We start from the raw sequence: 27,762 nt of genomic DNA, 5'->3' as shown, positions 1-27,762 counted from the left end.
TCTCTCTTCTGTATGCTTGCTTATCTGTTTGTCCTTGATTTATAAGAACTCTTTGTTATCAGAACCCATATTCCTTGATCTGTCATTGAATATTGCCTGTCTTATCCAAGTTTACTTTTTTAAATTTGATTTTTATCAATCATAGTTTTTCCCTATTCATGCATTTCATTGCATACATAGAAATACTGCCTGATTACCAAAAAAAAAAAAAAACTGACTTATTTTTCTCCTATACTTTCAGTTTTTTAACCTTTACTATTTTCATCCTTTTGGAATTTACTTTTGTATAAAGAATGATGTAGGGACCTACCTTGGTTTTACCAAATAACTAGCCATTTCTTGCAACCACATTTTCCATCTGTCCCCAGCTTATTTGAAAGAACACCTTCATTGAATACTAACATATCATCTGTACTCACCTCTTTTACTGTTTTTCATTCTGTTCTTTTAATTTATTCATAAGTTACTACTCCAGCCTTTTAATTATTATAGCTTTAGAGTACACTTAATGCCTTATAGGACTTGTCCCTATTATTTCTTTTATTCAGAAAATTTTGACTTTGTTGTGGGTCTTTTAAAAATAAAGAAACACGGTGCTATAACTATGAAAATAAATCCTAAACCATTGTCTTTTACAATTTTATCCTCCTTTCACAGTCTTAATGTTATAACTGCATTGAACGTTCAATTTGTATTTCAACATATACAGAAGCATAGCTCCTATTTATAACTTCTAAATTTATCTTTACCCTGACATAGGTTCCTTGTAGTTTGGAATACTGGGATGAACTCCAGAAGGTTTTTGTTGCATTTCAAGAATTTAGTCTGTCTGAAAGCAAAGTTTGTGAACTGCAGTTGCCAGATATCAATCTTGTGAATGACCAGAAGAAACTGGTATCCTCAGATCTTTGGAGAATTGTCTTGAACAGCAACCAAAATGGAGCTGATGACCAAAGGTAACTCAACAATAGATGAAAGCATTAGTGGCATTAGACTAGTAAACAATCTCCAAATCATCTTTTCTTCTCTAGTGACACTTGCTTGTATCACAGCTGCTTTAGCACATGCGACTGCCTGAACTACAAATAAGAAGATGGGTAAAATCTGATGTTTCACAGTCTGTACTAAAAATTGTGTTTTACTAATAATATAGCCCTGTTTAGAACCCTTCCTAAGAATTTGTTCCTTAAATATAAAAAGAAAAAATGCATAAAAGCAATTAAAAAATATATATCCAGTCATCTTGAAGCCAAAAATACAGAGAAAAAAGAGCCACATATATCTCAATAGACTCTTAATGGCAGAGTAATCCGTGTGTATTCAGATAACCCTGGACATTAAAAGGAAGGTTTAAATAAATTGAATTCTTTTCTTCTAAAAGGTAAATTTTGGAAGTATTTCCTTCTGAAACGGTTTTAAAGAACTTTAAAAGACAGACCTGCAGACATTAGGAAAGCTTGACTAACCAAATTCAAGAGCTAAAGTTTTATCCAGCTATAAAGTCAATTTGGCCACAGTGAATCTCAAGAGCTACAGAATTCAGGTATTCTGTATCGTGTCCCTGGAACTTCCTTATTCCTAATGGACATCTGGTTAATGGTAGAAACGGATTAGATTATACCCATTTCCTGTGTTTGCCTGTGTAACACATAAACTGACTTAAGGTTGAGAAAATGGCTTCAGCAACCTATTCTACAGCACCTCTTCTAGTTTACACACCCTACCAAACTTTTCTGCTCCTGCTCTCATAAAATACAAGAAAAAGAAAGTAAACCACAACATTGGACAGTTTTCTTGGATAATGTATAGCAAGACTCTTCATTGCTTTCAATGTTCTACTCCAATTTTGCTGATGGGTTTGGCTTTACATATTTTATTTATTTTATACAATCCCTTTTCCCCCTTAGACAACATTCTGACACTAATGTAGAGAAAAATACTCACTATTCCAATACTCTGCAAATCAATTCTTTTCTGTTTTGCCCATATGTATACTTATATTATAATCGCAGCAGGCCATTTTGTATTAATTTCTACTTTATATTATAAATAATTAAATGTTTTTTCTTTTGAAAGTATTTATTTTTATTAATTATATGTGTTCACTGAAGTACATTTTGAAAGTAAATAACACCTACTATAATCATATCACACCAAAATAACCTCTTTTTTGCTCTGTAGCCCGAGTCTTTTTCATTGTTGATTACTTTATATGCTTAATGATAGGGATGTGTTTTGTACTCTGTATATTCTATTTCAGGGTCGTCTGGGCTCCTTAAAAGTAGTTACTCTCCTAGTATGTTACCTAGTAATACACAATTGGTGAAAATACATTAGAGAAGTAAGATCTTGATTTTTACTCAAAGTATTGCAGCAATAAAAAGAACACCAATCCTATGAGGAATTAGCAGATGAATAGATTGCTTTTCCTAAGTATAAATTACCTCATCAGAAATGAGGAAAATCAGAAAGTGGAACTATAGATAATTACTTTGATTTTTCAAACTCTGAGTTGCATTAAGAGTATCAAGTTAGAAATAATTTCTTGATTTTAATTATGGAAGAATGCGTTTTCTTCATTGAAAGAACCATTTTAGACAAGGTTAATTCCTCTGAATCTGAAACATTCATGACAATTAGTTTCATGGTAAGCTCAGCACTATTGAAATGTGGAGCCTTTAAGAGGCAGAAATGTATACAGACAACCAAATCCAGGATGCTTTTCAACAATATTTTGACATTGTGATCACAGATCTTTTGTCCTTGCCCGAAATTTTGGATTTTTTTCTAATATTTCACTATTTACCTTACTTTTTTTTTTTTTCTCAGTTCTAGGGATGGAGCCCAGGACTTTGCACACACTAGGCAAGTGCTATAGCTCTGAGCCATATCCCCAGCCCCTCAATTGATCTCACTTTAAATTGTTTGAGGTTACTCTTTTCTCAGGTAAAAATTGACATTAGAGAAATTAAATTAAAGAGTTAGTTTAAAAAGCAACATAATAAAATACTCTGAAGATATTTTTCAAAAAGGATAACAAATTTCATCCAATTTCTAGAAAGAAAATATCAATGTCAATATTATGTACAGGGACAGGGTATAGCTCAGTGGTAGAAAGTGTGCTTTGAATACACAAAACCCTGGCTTCAGTCCTCAGCACCAAAAATCAAAAACAAAAGCAAAAAATTTCTTGCAAAAGCAAATTGCACAGAAGCTTTTTCAGTTACTTCCAGTATATTCTGTCACATAATAAATCTAAATGTATACCAAAACTTGGCATTATTATGATTAGAAATCATCTTATCATAAGTAATATTTTCAATGACCTGAGAAAGATATGCAACTAACTATTGGATGTACTGCAAAAATGCTCATAAAAACAAGTTCCATGAATTTCTTAAAAAAGAAGAAGAAGAAGAAGAAGAAGAGCATCTTGCCCACAATTGAAGTGACATTACAACAGTGTAGGTCTGCTGCTAGAATGGTAATGGCATCACTGTATGTTTGTAAATAAAAGTATATGTAGCAGAATTCCAAGCTAGAAGACCTAGGCTTAAGTTCTGACTCTATCACAAACAGTGTATTTGACCTTGAGAAACAGATTTGCTAAACTGAGACTTTGAAGAATTAATAGGCGAGCCTGTTTCTATTAGCCTATTATTCTTTGAAGAATAAACAGGGAGCCTCCAGTACAAAGGACTGGAGATAGAGTTAATTATTACATTCCATTATCTTTTTTAAAAAATATTTTTAGTTGTAGATGGACACAATGCCTTTATTTTATGTATTTATTTTTATGTGGTGCTGAGGATTGAACTCAGTGCCTCACATGTGCTAGGCAAGCACCTCTACCATTGAGCCACAACCCCAACCCTCATTCCATTATCTTTAACTAATGTTTTGCTGATCTGTATTAAAAACAAAGAGTTGATACTGATTATTGCTTTTTAGATGTACTATTTGCAGTGTAGTCAATGTTGTGCTTTGGTCTTAGTTTCCACAATATTATAGATCTTTAGAAACCTTCCCCTTCTATTTCCTGTGCACTCGATGGAGGCAAGAGATATAAACTGTGGAACCCTCTGAGGCTATCCATTTTAATTCCATCATGGATGTCTTTGGCCATTCTCACTACCTGTTGCAGAAGCCTAAGTAAGCCCCCTTTATCAGTCAGTCCCTGTCAAGATGGCAACTCAAACTGACTCCTTTTACAGAAGAATGGGGAGGCCAGGGGATGGCATATTACCTTGAGACTAGAAACCCTGGGAAACTATCCCACTTTAGGACTAAAAGAGTCAAGTGACAGAGCAGTTACCCAGAACTCTCAGAGTGATTATTCGTAGCTATTTTTGGTAAATAGACAACCATGTACAGAGATCTGACTGAGGAAGAACCAGGAAAATGTACACCCTTACCTCACTGCCCTCTTGCATTCTAATGTGTGGGTCCATTCCACTGACTGACACTCAAGACAAGAAAGAGGACAAAGTAGTTTGTTGATGCAATGCAGAAAGGTCCTTTTCCAGGGACAGAGAAGGAATGTGGGGAAGGGTAGAAAGTGAATCTAGATAGCAAACAGAAGATGCCCAGCGAGTACATGCTCTTAATTGCAATTTGCAGTTTCTTACCCAGTGACTGACCCTGGGAAGAAGAAAGGGGAAAAGGAGTCATGGCACTGCTCTCAGACTTTGAGCCACCCTGCCCAGTTCCCTGAGTTTCCTATCAGGTATCTTCTGATGAATCTGAACTTTTCCTTTGTTCCCCCCTTCCTTACCTTCACCTCCAAATAACCAATTCTAGAGGTACTTATTTTAACATCACACAAATTATAGGTATTCACCATATACCAGTCCAGTGATACTTGATTATAAGTTCCTTAATGATAATGTTAAACTCTGTTGTTCTGTCTTTGGCATTTCATTGTTTGTATTGCATGGCCATCTTCCCACAGTAGTAAAACATGTGCCAGCAGATGGCTTAAAAGGACTTTCTATCACCACCCCCAAAAATGCAGATTAATGATGAGAGTCATCTTGGAAAGAGAAATGCATAAAGGGTGTGTGGTTCTTCTCATATATGATGAAAATTGAACCTCTTGTAAGTTTTTTGAAGTGCTTTTATCTTTGAATGTGCCCAAAAGAAGGAAACGAGTTTAGTAGCATTAAGCACATTTACATTTATATTTTCTTCTTTCCCCTTCTACTCTCTTCCCACAAAAGATCCCATAAAAGAAGTCACTGTCCACTCATCTTCCATAATATTTGAGACAGTGACTCACAGCTTCTGTTGTGTGTAGGGAGGAACTGTTTTCATTTCCCAAAGCACTGACCCTCACATATACAGACAAAGGAAGAATCAGAGGAAGAGTGATGATGGTCAAGTCCCTAAGTTTTTCTCTCCACCTCCTATGAGAAGGTGACTGTGGCCTCCAGGTACTTGCCCTCCATTTGACTACTCAAATCTGCTTTTATATACATCAATATTTTGGGGGGTAGCTTTTCTATTTTAATCAAAATTTTGAATGTCATAAGCCATTTAGAGTAACTCAACGTTTGGAATTGCTTTGTCACCTGTGATTCTACGCAATAATATACTCTAGGATTTATCCAGAAAAGTCTTTGTTTTATTCTTTCCAAAGGCTAAACATGAATTTCTTCCTTTTCTCCCTTTGGTGGCATGGCAGTCTTTTCCCAAGTATACTTTTGGGGCCTTTTGCTATTTCCTTTTAGTTAGTGACTAAACTCTATGCAGGAATCCTGCAAGGGCTTGGTTCTTTGCCATGTAGTTTTGATATACATTCCTTGAAGCATTTGGTGTTCCTCAGGTATTTAAATTTCTAGGTTGATGATATGAACAACGTCTCTGTATTGTGTTGCTTATTCTAAGAATCTTAGGAGATATCTCTATCTCTTTTGTGTACATTCTCTCCCCTCTTCCTCTCTCTAATTTGATTTAAAGGAATTCTGTCCCTGAGGGCCCATTTGAAGTTGATTTTCAAACTACAAATTGCAGTCCATTGGTGGGTTATGAGAGAATTTAGCAGATTGCAAATGAAACTTTTTAATAAAATAGGATAAAATAGAAAAAAAGACATATAGTGTACGATTCCACTTACGTGTTGATACTGAGTAGTCCATTTCATAGAGACCGAGAGTAAAATAGTGGTTGCCCAGGCTGGAGGGCCAGGAGAATGGGGAGTAATTATTTAAGGGGTATGGAGTTTCAGTTGAGGAAAATAAAATGTCCTGGAAATGGGTGATGATGATAGTTGCACAAAAATTAATGTACTTAATGCCACTAACCATATACTTTAAAATGGTTCAGATGATAAATTTTATGATACATTAACACTATAAAATTATCATTATATATCGTTGTTTTGGGGAACCCCTCCCATTTTATATGTGTTTACAGTGTCTCAATAAAGGTGTATTTGTTATGTTGGGTTAAGACATTTGAGAAACTACAACTGTAAGGACTAGAGAGCGTGACACTTCCTCCCATGTCTTGTCATCTGTTTATGACTCCCAGGATGAACAGAGCAGTGTTACCACAGTGAGCGGGAGAGTGTTTACATGAACCATTGGTGAGAGGCAGTGCCCACTGAGATAATTTCCAACAGTTAACATTACACTAAGTAACCAGTATTGTACCTTGTTTGGCCATCAAGAAAAGGATTTTTTTCCTATTATTAAATGCTAGACATTATACTAAGCAGTTAGAATTCAGTGTCTCATTTAATACTCAAAAAGTAGGTCTAGTTAATATATTCATTTTACAAATGAGAAAATAAAAATTTAGCCAGGTGAAATAACCTACCCAATATAAGTACAGTGCAAGTGATAGCAGGGCATGCATTTTGATCTAGGTTCTCTCACCCTTATCATTCTCTGCTTAACCTGTATGCTCTATTATGCTATATTGTAAAACCTAATGCCACCAAGGAATGCAGAGAGCAGCTCAGGGCTTCATCAGTTGGGTCACAGTATTATTTGGTACCTGCTATGTTGTAGGGTTTCACCTCAGGCGGCCCTCGGGGGTGAATCTTTAGGGGATATGCCTGGGTCCTCACAGTGCCATTATGGTAGATTCAATCTACATCTAAATGTAGGCCACCATTAAAGCTAATAAATCGTCCTTGGGCTAAACTGAAGTTATAGATAGGCAAAACTCCCAGCAGTCCTAATGTTTTCATTGCTCTAAAAAATTGATTTTGCATTGAACTTACAGATGGTTGAACAAACTGCTAAATCTTGAGCTCTGTTACTAGAGGTATTGCTTCTAAGAACCATTTCCCAGCATGTTAGAAAAAAGCAATACCAGAGAATTCTGTGAACACTCTTTGGCCTAAATTTGACCCATTTTGAAAATCTTTTTGGAAAAAGAAAAGTGTTGGAATATAAATATCATAGGTTGAAAGTTTTTGAATTTTTTAAAACTTTCTTCTCTATTCTCCCTGTTGTACATCTCATAAATATACATTTTTACTTTTGATTTCTATATCAAGTCAAAGTCCATTGTTGCTCCTAATTCAAGAAATTATAAAAATTTGACTACTATAAGTTATTAGCAAGGTTATCACTCAGATTTATAACTATTTAGTTCTTTTTCACTGAGAACTTTTCAATTTTTATGTAAAAGGTAGGCAGATAACATTTTATAGCATGTAGTGGTAATCAAACTTATAGTATCAAAAACCTACAAATGTACTAATTCAAAGTACAGTTAAGGTACATTCACATTATATATTCCATGTTAATCTTGTGTTTAAGAAATGCTTAATTTTTGGCTGAGGTTATAGCTTGGTGGTAGAGCATTTGCCTAGCATGTGTGAGGCAAAGGGTTTGATTCTCAGCACCACATATAAATAAATGAATAAAATAAAGGTCTATCAGTGTCTAGAAAATATTTTTAAAAGAAATGCTTAATTGTGATATGATTCTAATTTTTAAATAAAAGCCTAAATTTCTGAATATGATTAACCTAGTAACCATTTCAGTCAGGATTTCAAGATGGAAAAGAGTATTGCTGACCACTTGAGTATGGTTTTATGATTCAGGAGATACTATGTATACTTTAAAAATCTCTTACTAATCACTGATTGTGTATTTAACTTAGAAAAAAGGTGAAGAAATAATCAGTTGGTCAAAAAGAAGATTGTGGAAGATACTCATGATATTTTCACAAACTTTTCTAATATGTTATAATATCTGCTGATCTCTAGAGATAGAAAATTAGAAAATCTTGGGGTCCAAAAATTGTAGTTGGCAAGAAAAATGCTTCAGATAAACACCTCAAATTGTTCACTCACTGTTTTAAAACTGATCTCTAGAACTCCTGCCTGGATTTTTAATAATATTTTGACTAAGTTTGTACCCTATTTTTTATAGCATCTTTTGTATTAGGGAAAGATCTCAATATGTGAAACACAGGTACAACTAATATATTTTACTCTTTCTGAATAAATAAAAGTTAATTTTACCTTACCAATGAAGTCTTTTATTTGAAATCCAATAGATAAAGTTCTAGAAAATGATTTAAATTAGTATGCCCATTTATAGACATTCTAAGAATATCTTAGCTGCGTTTTTGTGTATAGTGTTTAGCCAATAACATATTGCCCCAGAGTTTGTATTTTCTTTGTGTGCAATGGAGATTTACTAGCATTTCAATAAATACCACCACATAACTAAAAACTCTTTGAGGTTAAACAACTCAGTAAACACGTTGGAATTCTTCCAGCTTTCATTTTCACCAGCCTTTTCATAACCATTTTCAAAACCCATCTGAAAATTCAGACCTCAGAGAATCCTTAGCTATCTACTCTGTCAGCACTTTGACTCTCCTATTTCCAGGTAATGTTTTATAAAGTTTGCAAATTTCTATGTACTGGGTGCCACCAGTTAAATTGTGAATTCTTTGAAAACTAAGAACTTATCTCTCGCTTTTTCCTGTCATAGTTCTCTCAAAGATACTGTAAATCACAGTGTTGTTCTCTAGGCTCCTAGTAGATTTGGAAGTCAGGCTACCAGAACTGTACAGCAAATTCAATTGAAAAGGCAGGCGTGGAGGACAGTTCAAGGGGAAGGGGCAGCATCTATTTAGTGATCCACAGTGAACAGTATGCATCTTGTTCTCCTTCTTCACTCCAATCCCCAGCTCTCATGGTCCCATTAGCACAATGCAGTCCGGTCAACATACTTCCTATGCATACCAGTAGACATTGTGTGCAAATGTCTTCCCTCTGTGAATGCCCTCAATACTCATTTAATCAGACTCTACATATATGAAATGGTGTTAAGAGAATGAGCAAGTGAAGAGAAGATCCATGCAAAGTTATTGACCATGGGATCCTCATTCTTTTAATGTGGTCATAACTTTTATGATATCTAGTACAATATTCAATGGATGTTCAGTAAAGAGTATTAACTGACTCATGGAAATCTGAAGAAGTAGAGCAAAAGTGAAACATGCATGGTGGCATTGTTAATACTGAGGTTTTAAGAAATTTCTTTTAGTTGTAGATGGACACAATACCTTTATTTTACTTATTTATTTTTATGTGGCACTGAGGATCGAACCCAGAGCCTCACACGTAGTAGGCAAGCCCTCTACCACTGAGCTACAACCCAGGCCCCCAGCCCCTGCTGAGTTTTTTGAGCATACTTTGAATTGTGTTGATCTTAAACTAATATGAGAACAAATTGTCCATAAGTTTTGTAGAAGTATGTGGAGGAAAATTAGATTGGAGGTAGGTCACTATAACCTGAAGGAAACCTTTGAAGTACTCTCGGAATAGCCCACATACAGTAAATCAACATGAACTTAATTATTTTTTAAACAGATTTATGTGAGTGTATACAGAAGATTTGATGATAACATATTGAATCTAGAATTTTGTGGACCAGCTTTTAAAATTCATATAGAAAAGACATTGCATTTATATGATATTTGAAAATTTGTTATCAAACTTCTCTTATTACTATTTCTTGTAGCTCTGCAAGTGAATCTGGTTCTCAAAGCACTTGTGATCAACTTGTAACTCCAACAGCTCTGGCTGCCTGTACCAGAGTCGACTCCTGTTTTACCCCATGGTTTGTACCGTCTCTTTGTATGTCCTTCCAGTTTGCTCACCTGGAGTTCCATCTCTGTCATCATCTTGATCAACTAGGCACAGGTATTCTTTCCTTTACCATCAGGATAACTTTCACTTAATACCTATCTCTTAAGTGTTCTTAAGACCCAGTTCATCAATTTTGACCCAGCTGATTTATTTCCAGGAAGTATGAAGTGAGCATTGGCAGTTATTCTGAAGTTGATCTGGTACAAAAAGCATACCCCTTACTTTTGAACCAGCTTACACACCTGTAAGTTATCAATGGTATTGAGCTGACACACGTTTTGGCATGCTTCCTAAGGAGAATTTTCAAGGAATTTTTTAAAACAGCAGGTTTTAATATTAATTTAACATTAATAATTAATTTAATTATGATCTTTTTGACAGAAATGCATCTGGTTTTGTTCTGTATCCTGGGCCATCATATTAGTGGCAGATTCCAAAAGCACTTGATACTGCCTGATTTTATGACCATGTGACTTTTTTTTTTTTTTTTTTTTTTGCGGTACTGGGGATCGAACTCAGGGCCTTGTGATTGCAAGGCAAGCACTCTACCAGCTGAGCTATCTCCCCAGCCCCCCTGCCTGATTTTAAAAGCATGAATACCTTCTACAAATGACGAACCCATTTTTAATTTAGTCTACAGGAGTCACATTTTTATAAGTTTAGAAGGAAGATGATTTCCCCACATACCCAAAGTGACCTTTTATAAACTTGCTAATGTTACTTGAATAGTTATTTCTAAAGCATTATATTCTGTACCAAATCTTTTTTAGTTAATACATTTTCATTTACATATCAGTCAAAACATTTTGATTCCTGACATGTAATGGAAAAACGGGGGTGGGATCAGATTAAAAGCAAACATAGCTGCTGTTAAACATCTTGCCTTTTCAGCAAAACTAGAGTTTAACCTGCTTCTGCTTTTTCTAACTGTGAGTCATATTTTTATTTTTGTTCCTGAGATCTGTTTGGTAGATAGAAATTTAGATAGTTTCCTCCTCTGTTTTATTTGTTCTTTGCAGTCAAAAATTTTTGTCTGTGAAAGTAAAATTAACCTTTAGACAGTATACATTAAGAGACCTGATTGAACAAAACAATTTTATTTTCAAATATCAAACAATAATTCAGAGATTTTAGTATCTTCAAGAGAATGTTTCAGTTTATTAAATACTAAATTCATAACTGAAAAGTGAGTAATTTTTACATCATCTCTTTATTTCCATAACTATTGACTCATCTTAATTGCTGGCTTTTTTGTTTCTTTCTCAACAGCTTCACCACAATACCTACAACCATTCATTTCTGATAAAAACATGCCATCTGAACTAGAATACATGATTGTTTCCTTCAGAGAACCACATATGTATCTTCGACAATGGAATAATGATTCTGTCTGCCAGGAGATCCGGTTCTCAGCTCAGGCAGACTGTAAACTTCTAGAATGCAGAAATGTTACAATGCAAAGTGTAATAAAACCTTTCAGCATCTTTGGACAGATTGCCGTTTCCAGTGATGCACTTGGAAAGCTGCTTGACTGCACCGTGACAGTGGACTCCGTATTTATAAACTTTGGACAACATGTAGTTCATTCTCTAAACACTGCAGTACAAGCTTGGCAACAGGTATGCACATTCCAGAACAGTTTACAGTTTGGCTACATATGATCTTTTATTAAGTACTATATGTTATCACTTCTAATTATAAGTTACACACAAAAATGTGAGAGAGTGAAGAATTTGATGGGCACCATAATATTTGGAGCCTTCTGTGTTTGGACAAAGTGATGCATGTTATTTTTTTTAAACTTTGAAGAATATGGGATCATGATCATGTACCACATCTGCATGGAAATTAACATATTCCCAGAAAATTTCTCCAAGTACTGTGTCCTTATTTTGCTAAAGCTTCAACTTAACCATATACCAAAACTGAGGGTCCACCACAGAACTGAAGAACCTGCATGAGCCTTCCTCATAATAGTGATCCAGTTTCTTAAATAAAAAGAGCAGTGAGATGGCATCTGTGAGCACAGCACAGTCCTAATCCTCAACTGTCATTCTGATTTTTTGATTCACTAAAAGGCACTGGACAATGGAGTTTTGGGATCCATCAGAGACTCTTGGTTACTCCAATAATTTCCAGTAATCTAAATCCCTAATAAGAAATTATCCACATCAAAAAGGGATGAAGTCTGTGTCTTTGCTATATGACATATTTAAAATGGGAAACCTGTCCCTGTCTAGCTAGCATGAAAGTAATTTCACAGAATGTTTGATTGATAATATGGTCAGCAATTTAACAACAAATCGTGTCTGCTTCCATACTGATATTTAGTGTTATATTGTATCACCCTCATGTTTGGTTGCCATGTAAAATGAGGCATTTCCCCACTTTTTGTATATGTTGCAAACACTTATGTGGAGCTGGATCCCCAGGAGGAATGGTCCTTCCTCCTACCTCCCCTCTTATAGGAACAGAGGCACTAGAGGGTGAGGGAAGGGACTTGAGTTCTCTAACTTAAAAATTATAATGGAAATAAGTGAAAAGAATAGGGAGATTTTTAGGGCAATAAGAATTTTCATGAAAATAAATTTTTATGAAATAATTCTAAAAAAGAATTTTTAGTTCTCTAACAAGAATTTTTATGGGAATTAAATTTTCTGGAAATAAAATTTAATGTTTTTCTTTATATGCATGAAGACCTATACAAGACTAAGGAATTAATTACCTAACATGGTACTATAATAGCAAAGGAAAAGAAGATAACACATCTGTTTTATATTTTAAAAATCTTTTTTAAGGGCATTCCATGGTTTTCTTGTTGCAAAGGACATGCGTAAAATAAGAGCTAGTGTGATCTAAATCTTTGCAGCTGGTTCAAATAGCAGTGTGAAAAAAACCTCCATGGCTCCAATTTCTGTTTTTTTGTCATATTTTGAACAATGCATTTAATAAAAAACAAACCTAGAAAATATAAAAGAGTCATTGATACAGCATTTAAACCCAGGATATTTTTGTCTTGGTTATCAGAGCCATTATAAGAGGACTCATGTGTAGCAACTACTGCAAAATGGCCTTGAGAAATATCAGTTTCCTCCCAGGGTAAAAATATTCTCATAGACACCACTATACGTATAAATAAAATATGGTGCATAAATATTTAAATGTTTTAAACCACATCAGAGTGTGAATGACTGACTGGCTAACATAGTGCCTTGAAGGAATATGCTGAATTTTTTTAAGGAATTGTATATTTGATTAAGTAGAGCCATATGTCACGTAGCATATTGCTGACAGGTACATTCTATGAATTGTTGGTTCTGATTTATACAGGGATTTGGCAATGTTAACATGAGCCACAAGAGGATATACTTCTGTAATTGTTGCTGTAATTTTCTTGTTTCCTCCCATGTCAAGGGTACTTGCCACCAAGTTTTAATGTGGTATGCTTCTAACCCTGTGTATTCTAAAGTAAATATGAAAGTGCACTACTTTGAAATTATACAGTGTTTGACATTGAAATAGGCTGATGGAGGTTTATTAAGTTCATTGTTCCTAAGATGTTCTGAATGTGGTTTATCCTCTTTGTAGGGAAGTTTAGTTTCCCAAATTTCAATTTTATTGTGTATATAATGCTCACAGTGTAATTGTTGCCAAAGAGAAAAATGAATTTAATAAGCAGGATAAGTGATATGAGTTCTCCACAATACTTTATATCAGATTCATATCGGAGACTAGTCATTCTTACCCAGTATAGATGGACCAGAGAGCTAAAGAATGAAATACTTTGGCCTTTCACCTTTAGGTCACGAGTTCAAGATTAACAGAAACCTTCATCAGTTCTTTCTTTCTCTCTCTCTCTCTCTCTCTCTCTCTCTCTCTCTCTCTCATACATGATGACTGTTCTGTGAAACCATATTGAATGGACCCAAAATGCCATTGTGAGTTTGCTTTATATTTGTCACATTCCCAGATTTGAACAAAGTAGTATTTAAAAGGGATTACCTAAAAATCAAGGTTATATTCATATTTCTTCCTTTATACAAAAACAGTATTACTGTTTAATTTCAAATGCCTGTACAGTATGCTGTGAAACTTAAATATGAATAAGTCAACTTTTAACTACAAACCCAGTGAACATTCTGAAGCTCAGCATCTATGATGTCACAGTAAATGTGAATGAGCTTTTTTATAATACACCAAAATTTAAAACATTCCAAGACGTACTTAAACTTATTGTAGTTATAATGAACTCCACAGATGAAGGAACAGTAGAGAAATAGTTCCCTAAGGACTTTGAGTATTCTTTAGAAAAATGTAAACAACCCCCTTGTGTTCTTTAATTTACATGTTTTCCTAAAACCCTCATCATTTATTAAAGGTCAGTTTTTAGAGATGAGGAAAGTAATATGAGTTTTTCTACTCAAGCTCCATCTGGTAACTTAACTTCTGTGTTGAGATTGATCCCAATTCACTATGAAAACTGAATTTTAATTTCAGGATGTGTAACTAAGTGAGAGATTGGAATCATATCCCTTCATGTTTGAACTCTTGGATGGAAAGGAGAGAAAATGTTTACAAGGAGAGCAGTTTATGTTGATTATATAATACTAAATGGAAAAATCTCATCAAAACTAATTATACACTGTGCTTCCAGTTTGATTAGAGGTTTGTAGATAAACACATAAGATAGGGTCGGATAGGATAGATTAGAATAGCAACTGCTAGGATATTCAGAAAAGAAAAAAAAATTGCTTGAAGAAAATTCACTGTAATGTTAATAGCCATTATTGCTGATTGCAAAATAAAGGGTTTTTTAAAATTCATAACTTTCTTGTTTTTCTAATATGCTGAACATATAATTTTAAAAATTAAATCTATTTTAGTTTCCTAAGTGTTGATTGAGTACTTATGTATTAGGCATTATGCTGGGTATTGGCAATGGAGTTGTAAATAATACAGATAGGGTTCCAGCTCTTTCGTAGCATAGTCTAATAATGAAGACAATACTGAGCCCAGGCTGGTACAAATGAGCAAGTGTTCTGAAGGTGATTTGGTGTCACGTGGATATAAAATAAGGAAACCTAGTCTGATCTGGGAAGGATCTTAGAAGGCTCCCCAGAGAAGTGACCTTTCAAGAGGAACCTGAAAAGTAGAAGCGAGTTAGTCAAGCAAGAGGTGAGAGAAAAGAGTTCCCAGCAGAGAGAAGGCAGTGAGGCAGGAAGTAGTTTGATATGTTGGATAAATTGAGAGGAGACCAGGGTAGTATTGGAAAAGCAGAGAAATTACTAGTAGAGTTGGGGTGTCCTGAGCAAGCATCATCAGGAAATGGGAAGTAGCTCAAGTAGCAGACAGAGCTGTGGGCAGGGCCCAAGAGTGAGACTGGACATCTAAAACCTGGTGGCAGGCAAGTTTTGAACTCATGGCTAATGATCAAAAGCTACAACAGAGAGCATTATGGTAGAAGCAGGTTGCTTATAAGTGCAAACTCTACTGATTCTTTTTGGTGACTAGTGTGACTTTTAAGCAGAGTTTGGTGAGAATGGATGGGTGATAGAAAGAGGGCTTAGAAGTCCTCAAGGGCCACCAGAAGAATGAGGCTTGTTGGGGCCTCTTCACCAATTGCAGCCATAGTATACTGCCACCCACTTCAAGGACATTCTGCATGGCTAGGAGTGGATTCTATTTCCCAAGATGACTGTTCCCTGAGGAAGCTCTAGGTATGATCTCCGTCCCTGCTGGATTCCAGGTACTTTCGTCCATAGACTTCTTGGCTTCAGGCTTCCCAGTGGCTTGAATTAGTATGCTTCTGAGTTGTAACTCCATTTATTCTCCCTCACCTCAGTAAAGGGGCAAAGGGTGAAACATGTCACTGTGGTGTTCATTAGATCCACAGCCAGGGAATTGAGGCCAATTGGAGAAGCATCCATTGCATAGTATCTTCCATTATCAGCAAATTGATTACCTAATGATGATTTTTTTCCCTTATATTCTCAATTTACTAGTTTACTAAAATTTTTCCTGATTTCTAAGCCATAGCCTAACCAGAATGATGAAAGTGTAATCACAGAAGTCCTCTATCAATGTGCCAGTGTTTTGTTATAGCAGCAGCCAATAAAGCCCCCATTTAGTCGAAAAAGAGGTGTCAACACTGGAACATATTACTAATTTGCTGAAACTTAGCAGATTAATGAAGAATATTGAGTGATGAATATTAACTGAGCATTTGTTGGAAACTGTTTTTCAACTAACATTATTTCTCTTGAAAACTACAGTTTGGCTTAAACTGACTCTGGAGTTGATCTGTTTTTTGTGTTCAGCCTCTTAACAATAGGGAGAAAGTTATGGTTTTATTTATGTCTCTCTCTCCCTGAACAGATTTACACACACACATCCACCCTCCCCCTTAAGGGATCTGGGGATGTATTACCTAAATGATCCTTACTTTCTGTAGGGTACAAACTGTGGCTTTGCTAATTGGTCTTGATTGTTGAGTTTAGAAGGCCGGGGACATGGTAATTCTAGCCTCTAGTATACTGCTCAGAAACGTGCACTACCCAGTCCAGCACTCTTTGTAGTGTGTTAATACATTTTAAGAAATGTTAAAAGGGATTTCATTGTTCTCTTACTCTTCTGTATGATTTATTTTGTAGGAATATAAATCAAAACACATTCTTGGAACATTTATGATCTCTTTAAGATTTTTTTGTGTGTGCTTATCCTGGAAGTATAGAATACTTTGTATACCAGAGCTAATGACAACAGATCCTTAGGGTTTCTGTGTTGTAACAATGGCCACTGGGCAGACAGCTGCCAAACATCTTGCAATTAATCTGATACACGTTGGCTTTCATATTCTTTTTCTTTCAGAACAAATGCCCTGAGGTAGAGGAGTTGGTCTTCAGCCATTTTGTGATCTGTAATGACACACAGGAGACACTGCGGTTTGGCCAGGTGGATACTGACGAAAATATTCTGCTGGCGAGTCTCCACAGTCACCAGTACAGCTGGCGCTCTCACAAATCCCCACAGGTATTTGAGAAACAGTCTTACAAACACAGCAATTGTTAAGGTTGGAGATTCATTTACTCTGCATTCATGTGCCTGTGTCCAGTTATTTCCCTGTTTAAGTCTACCAAGGAACCACACAGGGTATCTACATTTGACAGAAACCCCAGCAATGTTTAGAGGTGGGTCCCAGTATATCTGTGCTTCCCCTGGAATGGAGCATTTTCCTGTTGAGCAAGGGTGCTGGTGAGGCAGCAGTATGTAGTGGTTACAAGATGGACTCTAGAGCCAAAGCATGTAGTAGGTCTGCATCCTGGCTCTGCAGAACCTTGCTCTACTTTCTGTGCTTCATTTATCTTATAGATAGGATGGGAATAAAAGCAATACCTGTTCCAGAGGGTTGTGAGGACTAAATAGCTAATACGTATAAGGTACTAGACTAGTACTTGGTATACAGTAAGCATTACATGTTGAGCATTATCATTCCTTTATTCAGATTTCTTCTGTGTGCATACTCTGTACCAGGCACGTGCTAGGCACTGGGACTGCAAAGACATGGAAGTCATAGTCTGTGCCCTCTAAGTGCAGCTCAAAATCTATATTTGGTGAGCTCAGTGACAAACTGCCCAAGGGAGCAGCAAGGAGACATATCAAAGGATGCCTGTTTTCCAATAGTATAATTCCATTTTCCTGTCACTTTAGATGGGAATAATTAGAGAGAGGTGCCCTACAGGGATAATACAAGGATGAATTAAATATAAAGATGTGGTCTTAAATGAGTAAAAGAAATCCTAAGAAGAACTCTGAAGAATAATGTATTTCTAAAACTGTGGGTAATAACTGTCTGCTTATGATTAAAAGAAAGTCATTAGATTAGAGAGCAAGTTTTCCCATCTGGTCTATAGGCCAGCCTCAGAATATGTTATACCCTCAGGCTCCATCTTATTTTTTTTTTTTTCCCCAGTAGCTAGATTCCAATTTCTTGTTTTATTCATCAGATTGCCACACTGTTGTTATAAAATTTAGAAAAGTAGATATAATGTAATATTTTTTATTTAAATATATGTATTTAATTCAAATTGATCTAATAGGACATTAAAATTAGATAAATCTTTTTTAACAAAAGTTCTTATAAGAACTTGTCACACAATATGGTAGTACAGTCATGTTTTTGGGGTGATCCCATGCCTTTATTTTCCAATTTTCTTTTTTGAGAAATTTCCATGTTAGAGAGTTGTTAAAGTTGTTTGCCCGTAGGAACATAGCTAAAGGACATTGTGTTTGTTTCAAAATGCATTTTCTTTTTATTATTTTTTTCTATTGATTGCAAAAGTGAAAGCACACACACAAAAAAATCCAAACAGCTGTAATCCCATGTTAACTCTTCCTGTGTAGCCTTTTAGTCTAATAAAGGTTTCCATGGTAATTGCATTCCCAGCAATGAACTATTATTAGTAGGAGGAAAGAAACCTCTGAGGAGCCACAGCAATATTAATTGTACACTATACCTGTAGCCACTTTGCCCACACACAGCAAGCTGCAGGTCTCAGCCTATAGTAAGCAAAGCAGAAGAAACTTAACCTTGCTCATGGTCATGTGAAGATGCATAGCTAGCATTGCCCTTCATGACTTTCATGGGGCCATTGCCCTTCATGACCTACTGGGGCCAGGATGGGAAGGGTGATCATAAGAACAGCTGACTCAGGATTGTGGGGACATACAGTTTCTGGGGGGGAAGATGTCAATAGGCAAAAAGAATGGACAACCACTGTCAGCCACTACATCTTTCATATTTATGCCCTTTTCCACATTTTCAAGGCTGTTTTATATTTATCATTAGTTTTATTTTCACAATATTCCTGTTGTTTGTATTATTTGTCACACGTATTCTTAGACAAGAAGACATATCTTTCAATTCTCTGTATACCTGGTGTTATTTCTATAGCATTGTCTCATTCCCCTAGGTTTGGGCAGCATGATTTGTGTGTTAGCAAAGTTGTAAGGTTTCAGAGAAGGGCTGAGTGATCTGATAGAATAGACCATGCAAGTCTAAAGCTAGACTGAAACAAGATTCTTTATCCAAGTAAATACTTAACTGCATTACCAAAACTGTATTACTTGCAAAGTCTTAGTTGTATTACCAAAGCAATAAGAACCTTATCATGACAAACAGGAAACATAGACAGGTATCTGTTAAAATGTTTTTTTCTTTTAGAGTTGTAAATGCAGACTTAGTATTCAAAGTTTTGAGATGAGCTTCAGTCACTATAATATTTTTAGGTTAAAATTAAATTTATAGGAAACTACTAAATCTGTGTGTGCTGAAGTAAGTGTATTTTAAGACCCTCTGAAGCCAGTAGTCTTAATGGGTCCGGAGGGTCTTCATGGAATTCCTTACATTCACAATTGTAACTTCTACTTGTTCTAATGAGAAGTTATATCTGAGGATCAGAAGAACTAGCCACTTAGCTTCAGACTGCACCTGGAGCTAGTCAGAGATGCACAAGTGAGCAAAATGTTCCTTTTTCCAGACTCCTAGTCATATCCTGCATTGCCCAGCAAGCTTGGTTTTAGGAACATTTGTGTCTGAATGTTTATGCTACCTTAGGTGTTAGTCAATTCATAGTCTCAGGGAGAATTTCTAAAGTTCATAGAACTTAACTCCACTAAACAATGTAGCTTATATTGCAGAGATCAAGAAAGTGGCAATGACACCTGGAAAGGTTTCAAAGAGGTCAAGATATCTTAGAACCACACAGGAGGTTGCTAACAACATTAAGTCCCAGTAGGGTGGGAAGAAACATGGACACAACCAATTCCAGAAACCCGAAGCTGAGAAACCTTTTAGAATTGAGAAGTCATAAACTCTGCTTATAGTTCCTAACACATGCTTTGAGGCAGAGTCACTTAAAATGCTGGATATCCCACAACAATTTCTTGCCTAAATAAACAAAGGAAGAACAAAACTATTTCCTAGGGAATAATTCACCATGTTCAGCTGCACAGAATCATAGATGCCACCACAAAGGGCCCTTAAACATCCCAGTTCAGTAGACTTAAGATCAGGTTGAATGAGAACAACAACCAGCAAAAGGTTTGTCTTCAAAGAAGTGCTTTGCATTGTGCAGAACTAAACCTAAGCACTGAAGTGTGAGTTTATGGAATCTTTTCCCAGAATATGAGCAGTGTTTGCAACAGAGTTGAGGGAAACTTTGTTTGATTTAGCCAAACCAGATACAGTGGCACCTTCACCAGCTAGTAAGGTTTGTGGGGTTTGTGTATAAGCTGCTGAAATTACCTTCCTTTTCTGACTGATAGAGAAAACTCTTGGATAACAAAACTGTGGGGGATAGGAATGCCTCTACTTTTCATGTAAGGATTTACATGTGCTTTTTATGCTCAAATATACACGCTTTCTGAATTATGCACATTTTTTCAGAATTGCAGAATTCCAGTTACCAATGACTTGATTTTAGTACTTAAATCATCAATAGGGTGGAAATGGGCTCTAGCTACAACTATAAAAAATAATAAAATATTTCTCTAAAATTAATATAAAAGCAGTTTCATAAGTTGATGAAAACAACAATATTTTTAAAATGCAAATATAACAAAGTAAGAATTAATTTTGATGAGCAGCAGAGCATTTTGGAAAAATAGACATAGAAAGAAAAGCATAAATCCTACATTGGCTATAAGACAGAGATTGGCAAGCTTTTTCTTTAAACAGCCAGAAAGTGAATATTTTAAGTTTAAAGGTTTTACAGTCTCAGTCACAGAGCTACTCAACTCTGCAAGCACCCACAGGTGATGTATAAGTGAATGAATGTGGCTATGTTCCAATGAAAGTTGGTAGTGGACAAAGTCAATTTTGAATTTCATGTTATTTTCACACATTATGAAATCTTTTGATTTTTTCAACCCTTAAAAATGTAAAAACCATTTTTAGAACATATGCCACCCCAAAATAGGCATTTTGCCAAATTTGGCCCACGTGTGTCAACCTTTCATTTCAGGTCTCTCAGTTCATACAATTCAGTAGGCCAAAGATTTGATCTAAAGTTGTTTTCATTCTGACCTAAATGGTATTCCTATCACTTGAAAGTTTGGTAATAAATTTCAGAAACTGATAAATGACAAATAATAGTTTAAATCAAATTCTTACCCCCCCCAAAAAAAAATATATATATATGTTAATGTAAATATAAAATAGTTTTTATATTTTAAATTTTTTTTCATATTAACTATTAAATATATTTGTTAAATATTAACTGTTAAATAATTATTTTTATCTGTTCTGGGTCTAATCAGCATATAAACAGAAAGCTCTCCATTTCTATTTTTGGATGTAAAAATATTTTAAAGTAAGATCTGATCATTTTCCTTTATCCAAAAAGGAAAACAACAGGTTTTGAGTATAGACCTACCCTGTGGTGACTTCAGCCACTTGTCAGTTTCATTAACTACAGGGCAATTCCTGTTCAGTTCCCACTCTTTCCAAATCCATTCATACAATGCATGTGTACACATGTAGCTGAAGAAAGGGATACATTATTTCCATCATCACAATTTAAAACTAAAAAAAAGTAGACTAAGGGATGAGGAAAGACTCTGTTAGTAAAACTGATACATTTTTCAAGCATTCTCCTATGCCTACATACCTGTTAAAGTTTGTTTAAAAAGGGCAAATGAGTTGACACATACTGAATATGCAAAAAGATTTGGTACTTCCTTTCTAGAAAGCAATTGTGTAAGAAGCATCAAAGATTTTAAAATGATTATGGATTTTAACCCAGACTATCATACTAAATGAAATAATGCAGTCCCACAAAACCAAAGATCGAGTGTTTTTGCTGATATGTGGAAGCTAACCTACAATAAGTGGGTGGGGGGAAGAATAGATGGATATTCAGTATATTAGACAAAGGGGAATGAAGGGAAGGGAGGGGAAAGTAGGAAAAGGAAAGACAGTGAAATGAACCTGAAATAATTTTCCCATGTACTTATATGAATACACCATAGTGAATCCCACCATCATGTTGTCCATCCATAAGAATGGGGTCCTAACTAGAATAAGATATATTCCATGCTTGTACAATTATATCAAAATGAATTCTACTGTCATGTAGAACTAAAAAAAAAAAAAAAATTAAGCAAGAAATAAAAAGAAAATGCAAGCTAAAACATTTATATGTAAAAAATGTTTATTACAATTTTTTATGGTAGAAAAATTTTAAATAGCAAAACATTCACTTTTAAGGAAATAAGTAAAATCTGATATGTCTATAAAGTGATCTATTATAAGACCTTTAAGTTTCTAGAAAGGGGAAACACTGCCATATCATATAAATCAGAAAAGCAGAATATAAAATTCTGTGTATACAATTTGATCTTCACAACATAAAAGCAAATGCAAAGAAAAATATTGAAAAGAAATGTTAGAAGATTATATATGGTTACCCTGTGTGGTGGATTAAGGTGATATTTTTCTATTAACATTTTTAACATTTTAATAATGGGCATAAATTTTAAATCAAAGTTAAAACCCATAAAAAAAAGTATATACAACTGGGTTCAGTGGCACACATCTATAATCCCAGCAGTGTGGGAGGCTGAGACAGTAGGATCTCGAATTCAAAGTCAACCTTAGCAATTTGCCAAGGCCCTAAGTAACTCAGCAAGACCCTGCCTCTAAATAAAATATAAAAAAGGGCTGTGGATGTGGCTCAGTGGTTAAGCGCCCCTGAGTTCAATCCCTGGTACCAAAAAAAAATATATATATATACAGCCTAAAAGATAAGAATTTGAGATTTCAACTAAAACAGTGGCAAGTATAATGGTATATCAAGAATGATTATCTTTAAGTTATTTTTCATATGAACTGTTGCAGCAGTTTTTCTCAGTTACTTTCTTAATTATAGTTTGCCCGCTGCAAGTAGTTTTCCTAAATACTTTGATTATTATTCTTCCCTGTCTGAAAACCTTCACAGGCTTCCCCAAAATCTGTTAGGTAATATCTGGATCTCTGGTGTCCAGGCCTAGCTCCGTCTTCCTATAGGCCCTTATGCCTTCCATGATTTCTCTCTAGCAGCTTTTTAAAGGCTCCTTCCCTCCAATTCATTGCTTAATTAATAAGTGTTAGTTTATTGTGATCCGTTAAGTAATTAAGTATGTGCGTTCTTCTAAGGAATATATGATGTGTCTATTGAGGGAGTCAGAAAAGTCAACATAACATTATAAACATGATCAGTGTACATCAGGATTTCATTGAGCAATTTAGGAGAAGGAAAAATGATGGGTGGCTAGTTAAAACACTAGCCACAGGAAGAAAAAAATACAGAATCATTTACATCTGGATTTGGACAAAGTCTTCCCTGGAATGTAAGAATGTTCCCAAACCTAACAGGAGGATGAGGATCTGTCCACGCTTCATAGAAGAAGGGATGTTGGTATTAAATTTAATGTTTAAATAAAGTTAGATAGGCCACTGAAGTGAGGGCAAAGATGGTATTCCAGATAAATGACCCAACAGTGTGAAAGTGACCAAGGCATGGTGTGATAGGAGAACCTGGCTCATTTGGCTGCAGTGTTCAGGACATGCGTGGAACTGCAAGATGTGGAGGAGGCAAAGGTGCACTGTGCTAGGCAGTTTTACTGCCAACTTGAGACTGCGATAGTCTGTATACTCAAAGAGGTCTGATTAGCTTTCCACGGAGGTGGGATTTGAAAGATGAGTAGAGGTTGGCCCTGAGGACACAGTGGAGCCAGCACACCAAACAGAACCAGAATATATAATATATATCAATGTAGATACACACACACACACACACACACACACACACACACAGCATGTCACATAGTTAAGGAAATACAGGATTTCTTCAGTATAATTGAGGTGTCAAAACGTCATGCCATGCTGAAGAAATGTATGCTGGTACCCTGGCTCTTAGGGCAGTAGTGGTAGAAAGCCCTCATTTGTAGGGTTCACCAATTTTCAGATCAAATAATCCCATATAGCTGATTTCAAGTGACCAATTGTTTAAAAACCAGCTTACAGAATTCTTGAATACTTAATGACTGGTTTTCATAAGCAAGTATGAGCCAACTCCAGCACACCACTGTTTGGAGGAGTTGTGTTCTGAAGAGCCTGGCAGTCCATTTTGAGGTGGTATCCTCTATGTGACAGACAAGAGAAATGCCAGGATCACAACTGCTTTGGGAAAATGCTTCTGGTATAGTGGAAGAGGGTCTAGAGGACATTGAGAACACAAGCAGAGAGTAGGCTGAGCACTGCTGCATTGTCTAGGAGGGAGGGAGAGGAGAGTGACTGAGTTAAGACAGAGAAGGCATAGATTGATGTTAATGCCTAAGGAAAAGGTCTTTCTGTGCATAAGAGCTATAAATTCTGAACCAAAAAAAAAATCTACCTGCGGGCTCAGGAGAATAAAAAAAGGGAGTCAGATTATGGAGGAGAGTCAAAACTTGGAGCAAGTACTCTGCAGAGTAAATTCCCCATCTTTTGTAACTTTGCCTTTTGGGCAAGTACAATGGTGGCAGTGTAGGGTGGCATATCATCTTTCTGGTGCAAGGGGAAATGTCTAGCAAGCCTGCTACAGAGAGAGGAGAAAACCCTGGGAAGAAGAAAGTCATGAAATGAGGACATAATATGTTTAAATTTGGCCCAACTGTTTGACTGAACCACACACGTGCCTGAGACAGATGAAGGTGGTTTGTACTCAGGGCTCAAAGAACTGAACTCATCTGAGCTGCCACTCACCCAGGTGTGAGAGTTTTCAGTTTAAAGCTAAGTATATTAATTACCTAGTAAATCAAAAACATCCATACTCTTTGAAGCAAACACAAGAGAATCCTGAGTCTTCACAACCTAAGATTTACAGTGTTCATGATATGACTGAATTACTTAATAGATTAGAGTCAGGACAAAGAAATGTTACTCAATTTCAAAGAAAAGATAATTAATAGATGCCAACCCCAAGATAGTCCCGATGTTGGCATTATCAGCTTTGCACTTTAAAGCATCTGTGAAAAGTGAAGGAATTTTATAGATGTAATTAATGTCCTAAATTAATTGACCTTTAGTTAATCAAAAGGGAGATAATCCTGAATGGGTCTAATGTAATCAGATAAAAACCTTAAAAAGAGAGATTAGAACTTTTTTTGATGAAAGACACACATCTGCTGACCCTGAAAAAGTAAACTGCCCTGTTTTGATGGCCTGTGAAGAGGGACATGGGGCAGGGAGCTGTGGGAAGCCTCCAGAACCTGAAAGTGTCTGCCAGCACCAGCCACTAAGAAGTTAAGATTCTCTTCATATAGCCACAAGGAATAAACTCTGCCAGCAACTTGAGCAAGCTTATAAGTCGATTCTTCTCAGTTCCGGAATGCACCCAGCTGATACCTCATTTTCAAACTTGTGAGACCTTGAACAGAGGACCTAGCTAAGCCATGCTTGGACCCCTGACCCACAGACACTGTGAGAAACTAAATGTGTATTGGTTTAAGCTACTAAATTTGTGGTGATTTGTCACTTAGTAATAGAAATATAACATGTTGAAAGGAAAAAGTCAGTGAACTTGAAAATGTCAATAGAACTCGTCCACTCTGAAGAAGAAAGAGAAAAATAGATTTAAACAGAATGAATAGAGCCCCAGGGACCTCTGGGAAAATGTCAGAATGTTTAAGATATGAGAAATAGCAATTCCAGAATGAAAAAGGAAAAAAATAAGACAAAATATTAAATAATCCTAGAAAACTTCCCAAATTTTATGAAAGGTGGGAACTTGTAGTGTGAAGAAACTCTGAAGAAACTGGGTGCACACCCATATTCCTGGCCATTCGGGAGGCTGAAGTAGGGGGATAGTGAGCTAGAGGCCAGCTTGGGCAATATAGCAAGACCTCATCTCAAAAAAAAAAAAATTAAAAATAAATCATCCCAAAACTTGAGTAGCTAAATCAGCAAACATATCTCAAAGTTGTATTGGTCAGGAATTTCAGGAGTTGCTCTGGGTGGTTCTAACCCAGAGTCTCTGATAAAGTTGCAGTCAAGACTTTAGCTAGAGCTACAGTCATCTGAAGGCTTGACTGGGCTGGAAGATCTACTTCCAAAATGGTACACCAACATAACTCTTGGTAGGAGGCCTCAGCTCCTCACAGTGAGGCTTTCTCCATAGAGTTGCTTTATTTTTCTCATTACGTGGCAGCTGGTTTCTCCCAGATCAAGTGATCCAAGACAGAACAAGGCAGAAGCCTCAGTGTCTTTTATGTCTTAGCCTTAGAAGTCATTCATTATCATGTTCATAGTATCCTAGTGCTATAGGTCAGGCCTACTTAATGTGGAGTACACTGAACAGAGACATGGATAATAAGAGGCAGGGATCATTGAAGCTATTTGGGAGATGAGATTGCATAAGGAACAATAGTAGATTTGGAGGTTAGGCTGAGGAATGGGAAGTGTTGAGAGAGAATAACAGGTATAAGGAAAATGGAGATAGTAGGAAAACCAGCACCTAATTGTGTTTTAAAAGTAAAGAAAGGAGGGGCTGGGGTTGTAGCTCAGTGGCAAAGCATTTGCCTAGCATGTATGAAGCACTGGGTTTGATCATCAGCACCACATTAAAATAAATAAAACAAAGGTATATGTCCATCTACAGGTTAAAAAAAATTTTTTTTAAAGAAAGGAGAAGGTTTTGCGGGATAGAATTATCAGTGTTATCAGATGCCATAAGGAGATTGAGTGATATAAGAACTGAAAAGAGACCATTATATTTGGCAATTGGGACATCATTGATGGCCTGAGGAAAGCTCCTTCAATGGAGAGAGAGGGCTAGAAACCAGACTACCAGCAGGTTGAAAACTGAATGGGAAGTAAGAAAGTGGAAAGGATGGGTCAGATTTTTTTTTTTCTTAATCTTTGTTAGATATTTTAGTTCTAGAATACTGCAGGGTCATAGTTGGGGGAGGGCATTAAATGGATGAAATTTAGGCATGTTCATATAAGAAGAAATAAATAGCATAGAGATTGATGAGGCAGAACAGAAAAAGAATGGTCAATAGCATAAGGCCTTAGAAGGGGAGAAGAGGAAAGAATTCAGTTCACAGATGGAAGAATTAATCTTGGCTAGGAAGCAGTTCTTGCCAGATATCTTAATAAACCACCCAAAACGTAGTGCTTAAAATCCATTTATCAGTTCATAAGACTGTTGATTGGAAACAGCGGTGCACTCAGGAGGTTCTTTTGCTGGTCTCACCTGGGCTCATTCAAGAGGCACTTAGGGGTACGTGGTGTAGGATGGCCAGACCTGCATACTTGGTAGTTGGCACACTGTTGCCTTGGTTCTTCTCCAAGAGCCTCTTGAGCAGCTTCTTCACATGGTAAAATTGTCCCAGGAAAACAAGAGTAGAACAGGCCTTTTGCACCTAGGCTCAGAACTCACACATTGCCATTCTGCTCCATTCTGTTGTACAGAGCAAGTCACAAGGTTCGACCAAATCCACAGGATAGAGAGCTAGATCCTCAGAGATGCTGCAGAGGATCTGTGCCCATTAACAATGTACCACAAAAGACTCCTCCTACTGAGACAGGAAAGACAGAATGGGAATGGTGAATGTAAATG

The 27,762-nt window shown here is 36.1% G+C and overlaps 1 protein-coding gene across 4 annotated transcripts in view; it reads left to right on the top strand.

Annotated features, from left to right (window-relative positions):
• Vps13b (vacuolar protein sorting 13 homolog B) overlaps nt 1-27,762 on the top strand; it is an 829,431-nt gene that overhangs the window by 730,876 nt on the left and 70,793 nt on the right. For all 4 annotated transcript variants that reach the window (XM_047551787.1, XM_047551802.1, XM_047551778.1 and 1 more), the window contains exons 40-43: nt 760-956; nt 9,996-10,177; nt 11,393-11,742; nt 16,991-17,152. In XM_047551787.1, the coding sequence (XP_047407743.1) occupies nt 760-956; nt 9,996-10,177; nt 11,393-11,742; nt 16,991-17,152 (891 nt within the window). The remainder of the gene's footprint in view (nt 1-759; nt 957-9,995; nt 10,178-11,392; nt 11,743-16,990; nt 17,153-27,762) is intronic.

The sequence above is a fragment of the Sciurus carolinensis genome, chromosome 1 (assembly GCF_902686445.1).
Source record: "Sciurus carolinensis chromosome 1, mSciCar1.2, whole genome shotgun sequence".
NCBI lineage: Eukaryota > Metazoa > Chordata > Mammalia > Rodentia > Sciuridae > Sciurus > Sciurus carolinensis.
The sequence above is the reverse complement of the archived record's forward strand: the minus strand, read 5'-3'. Positions and strand labels throughout refer to the sequence as shown.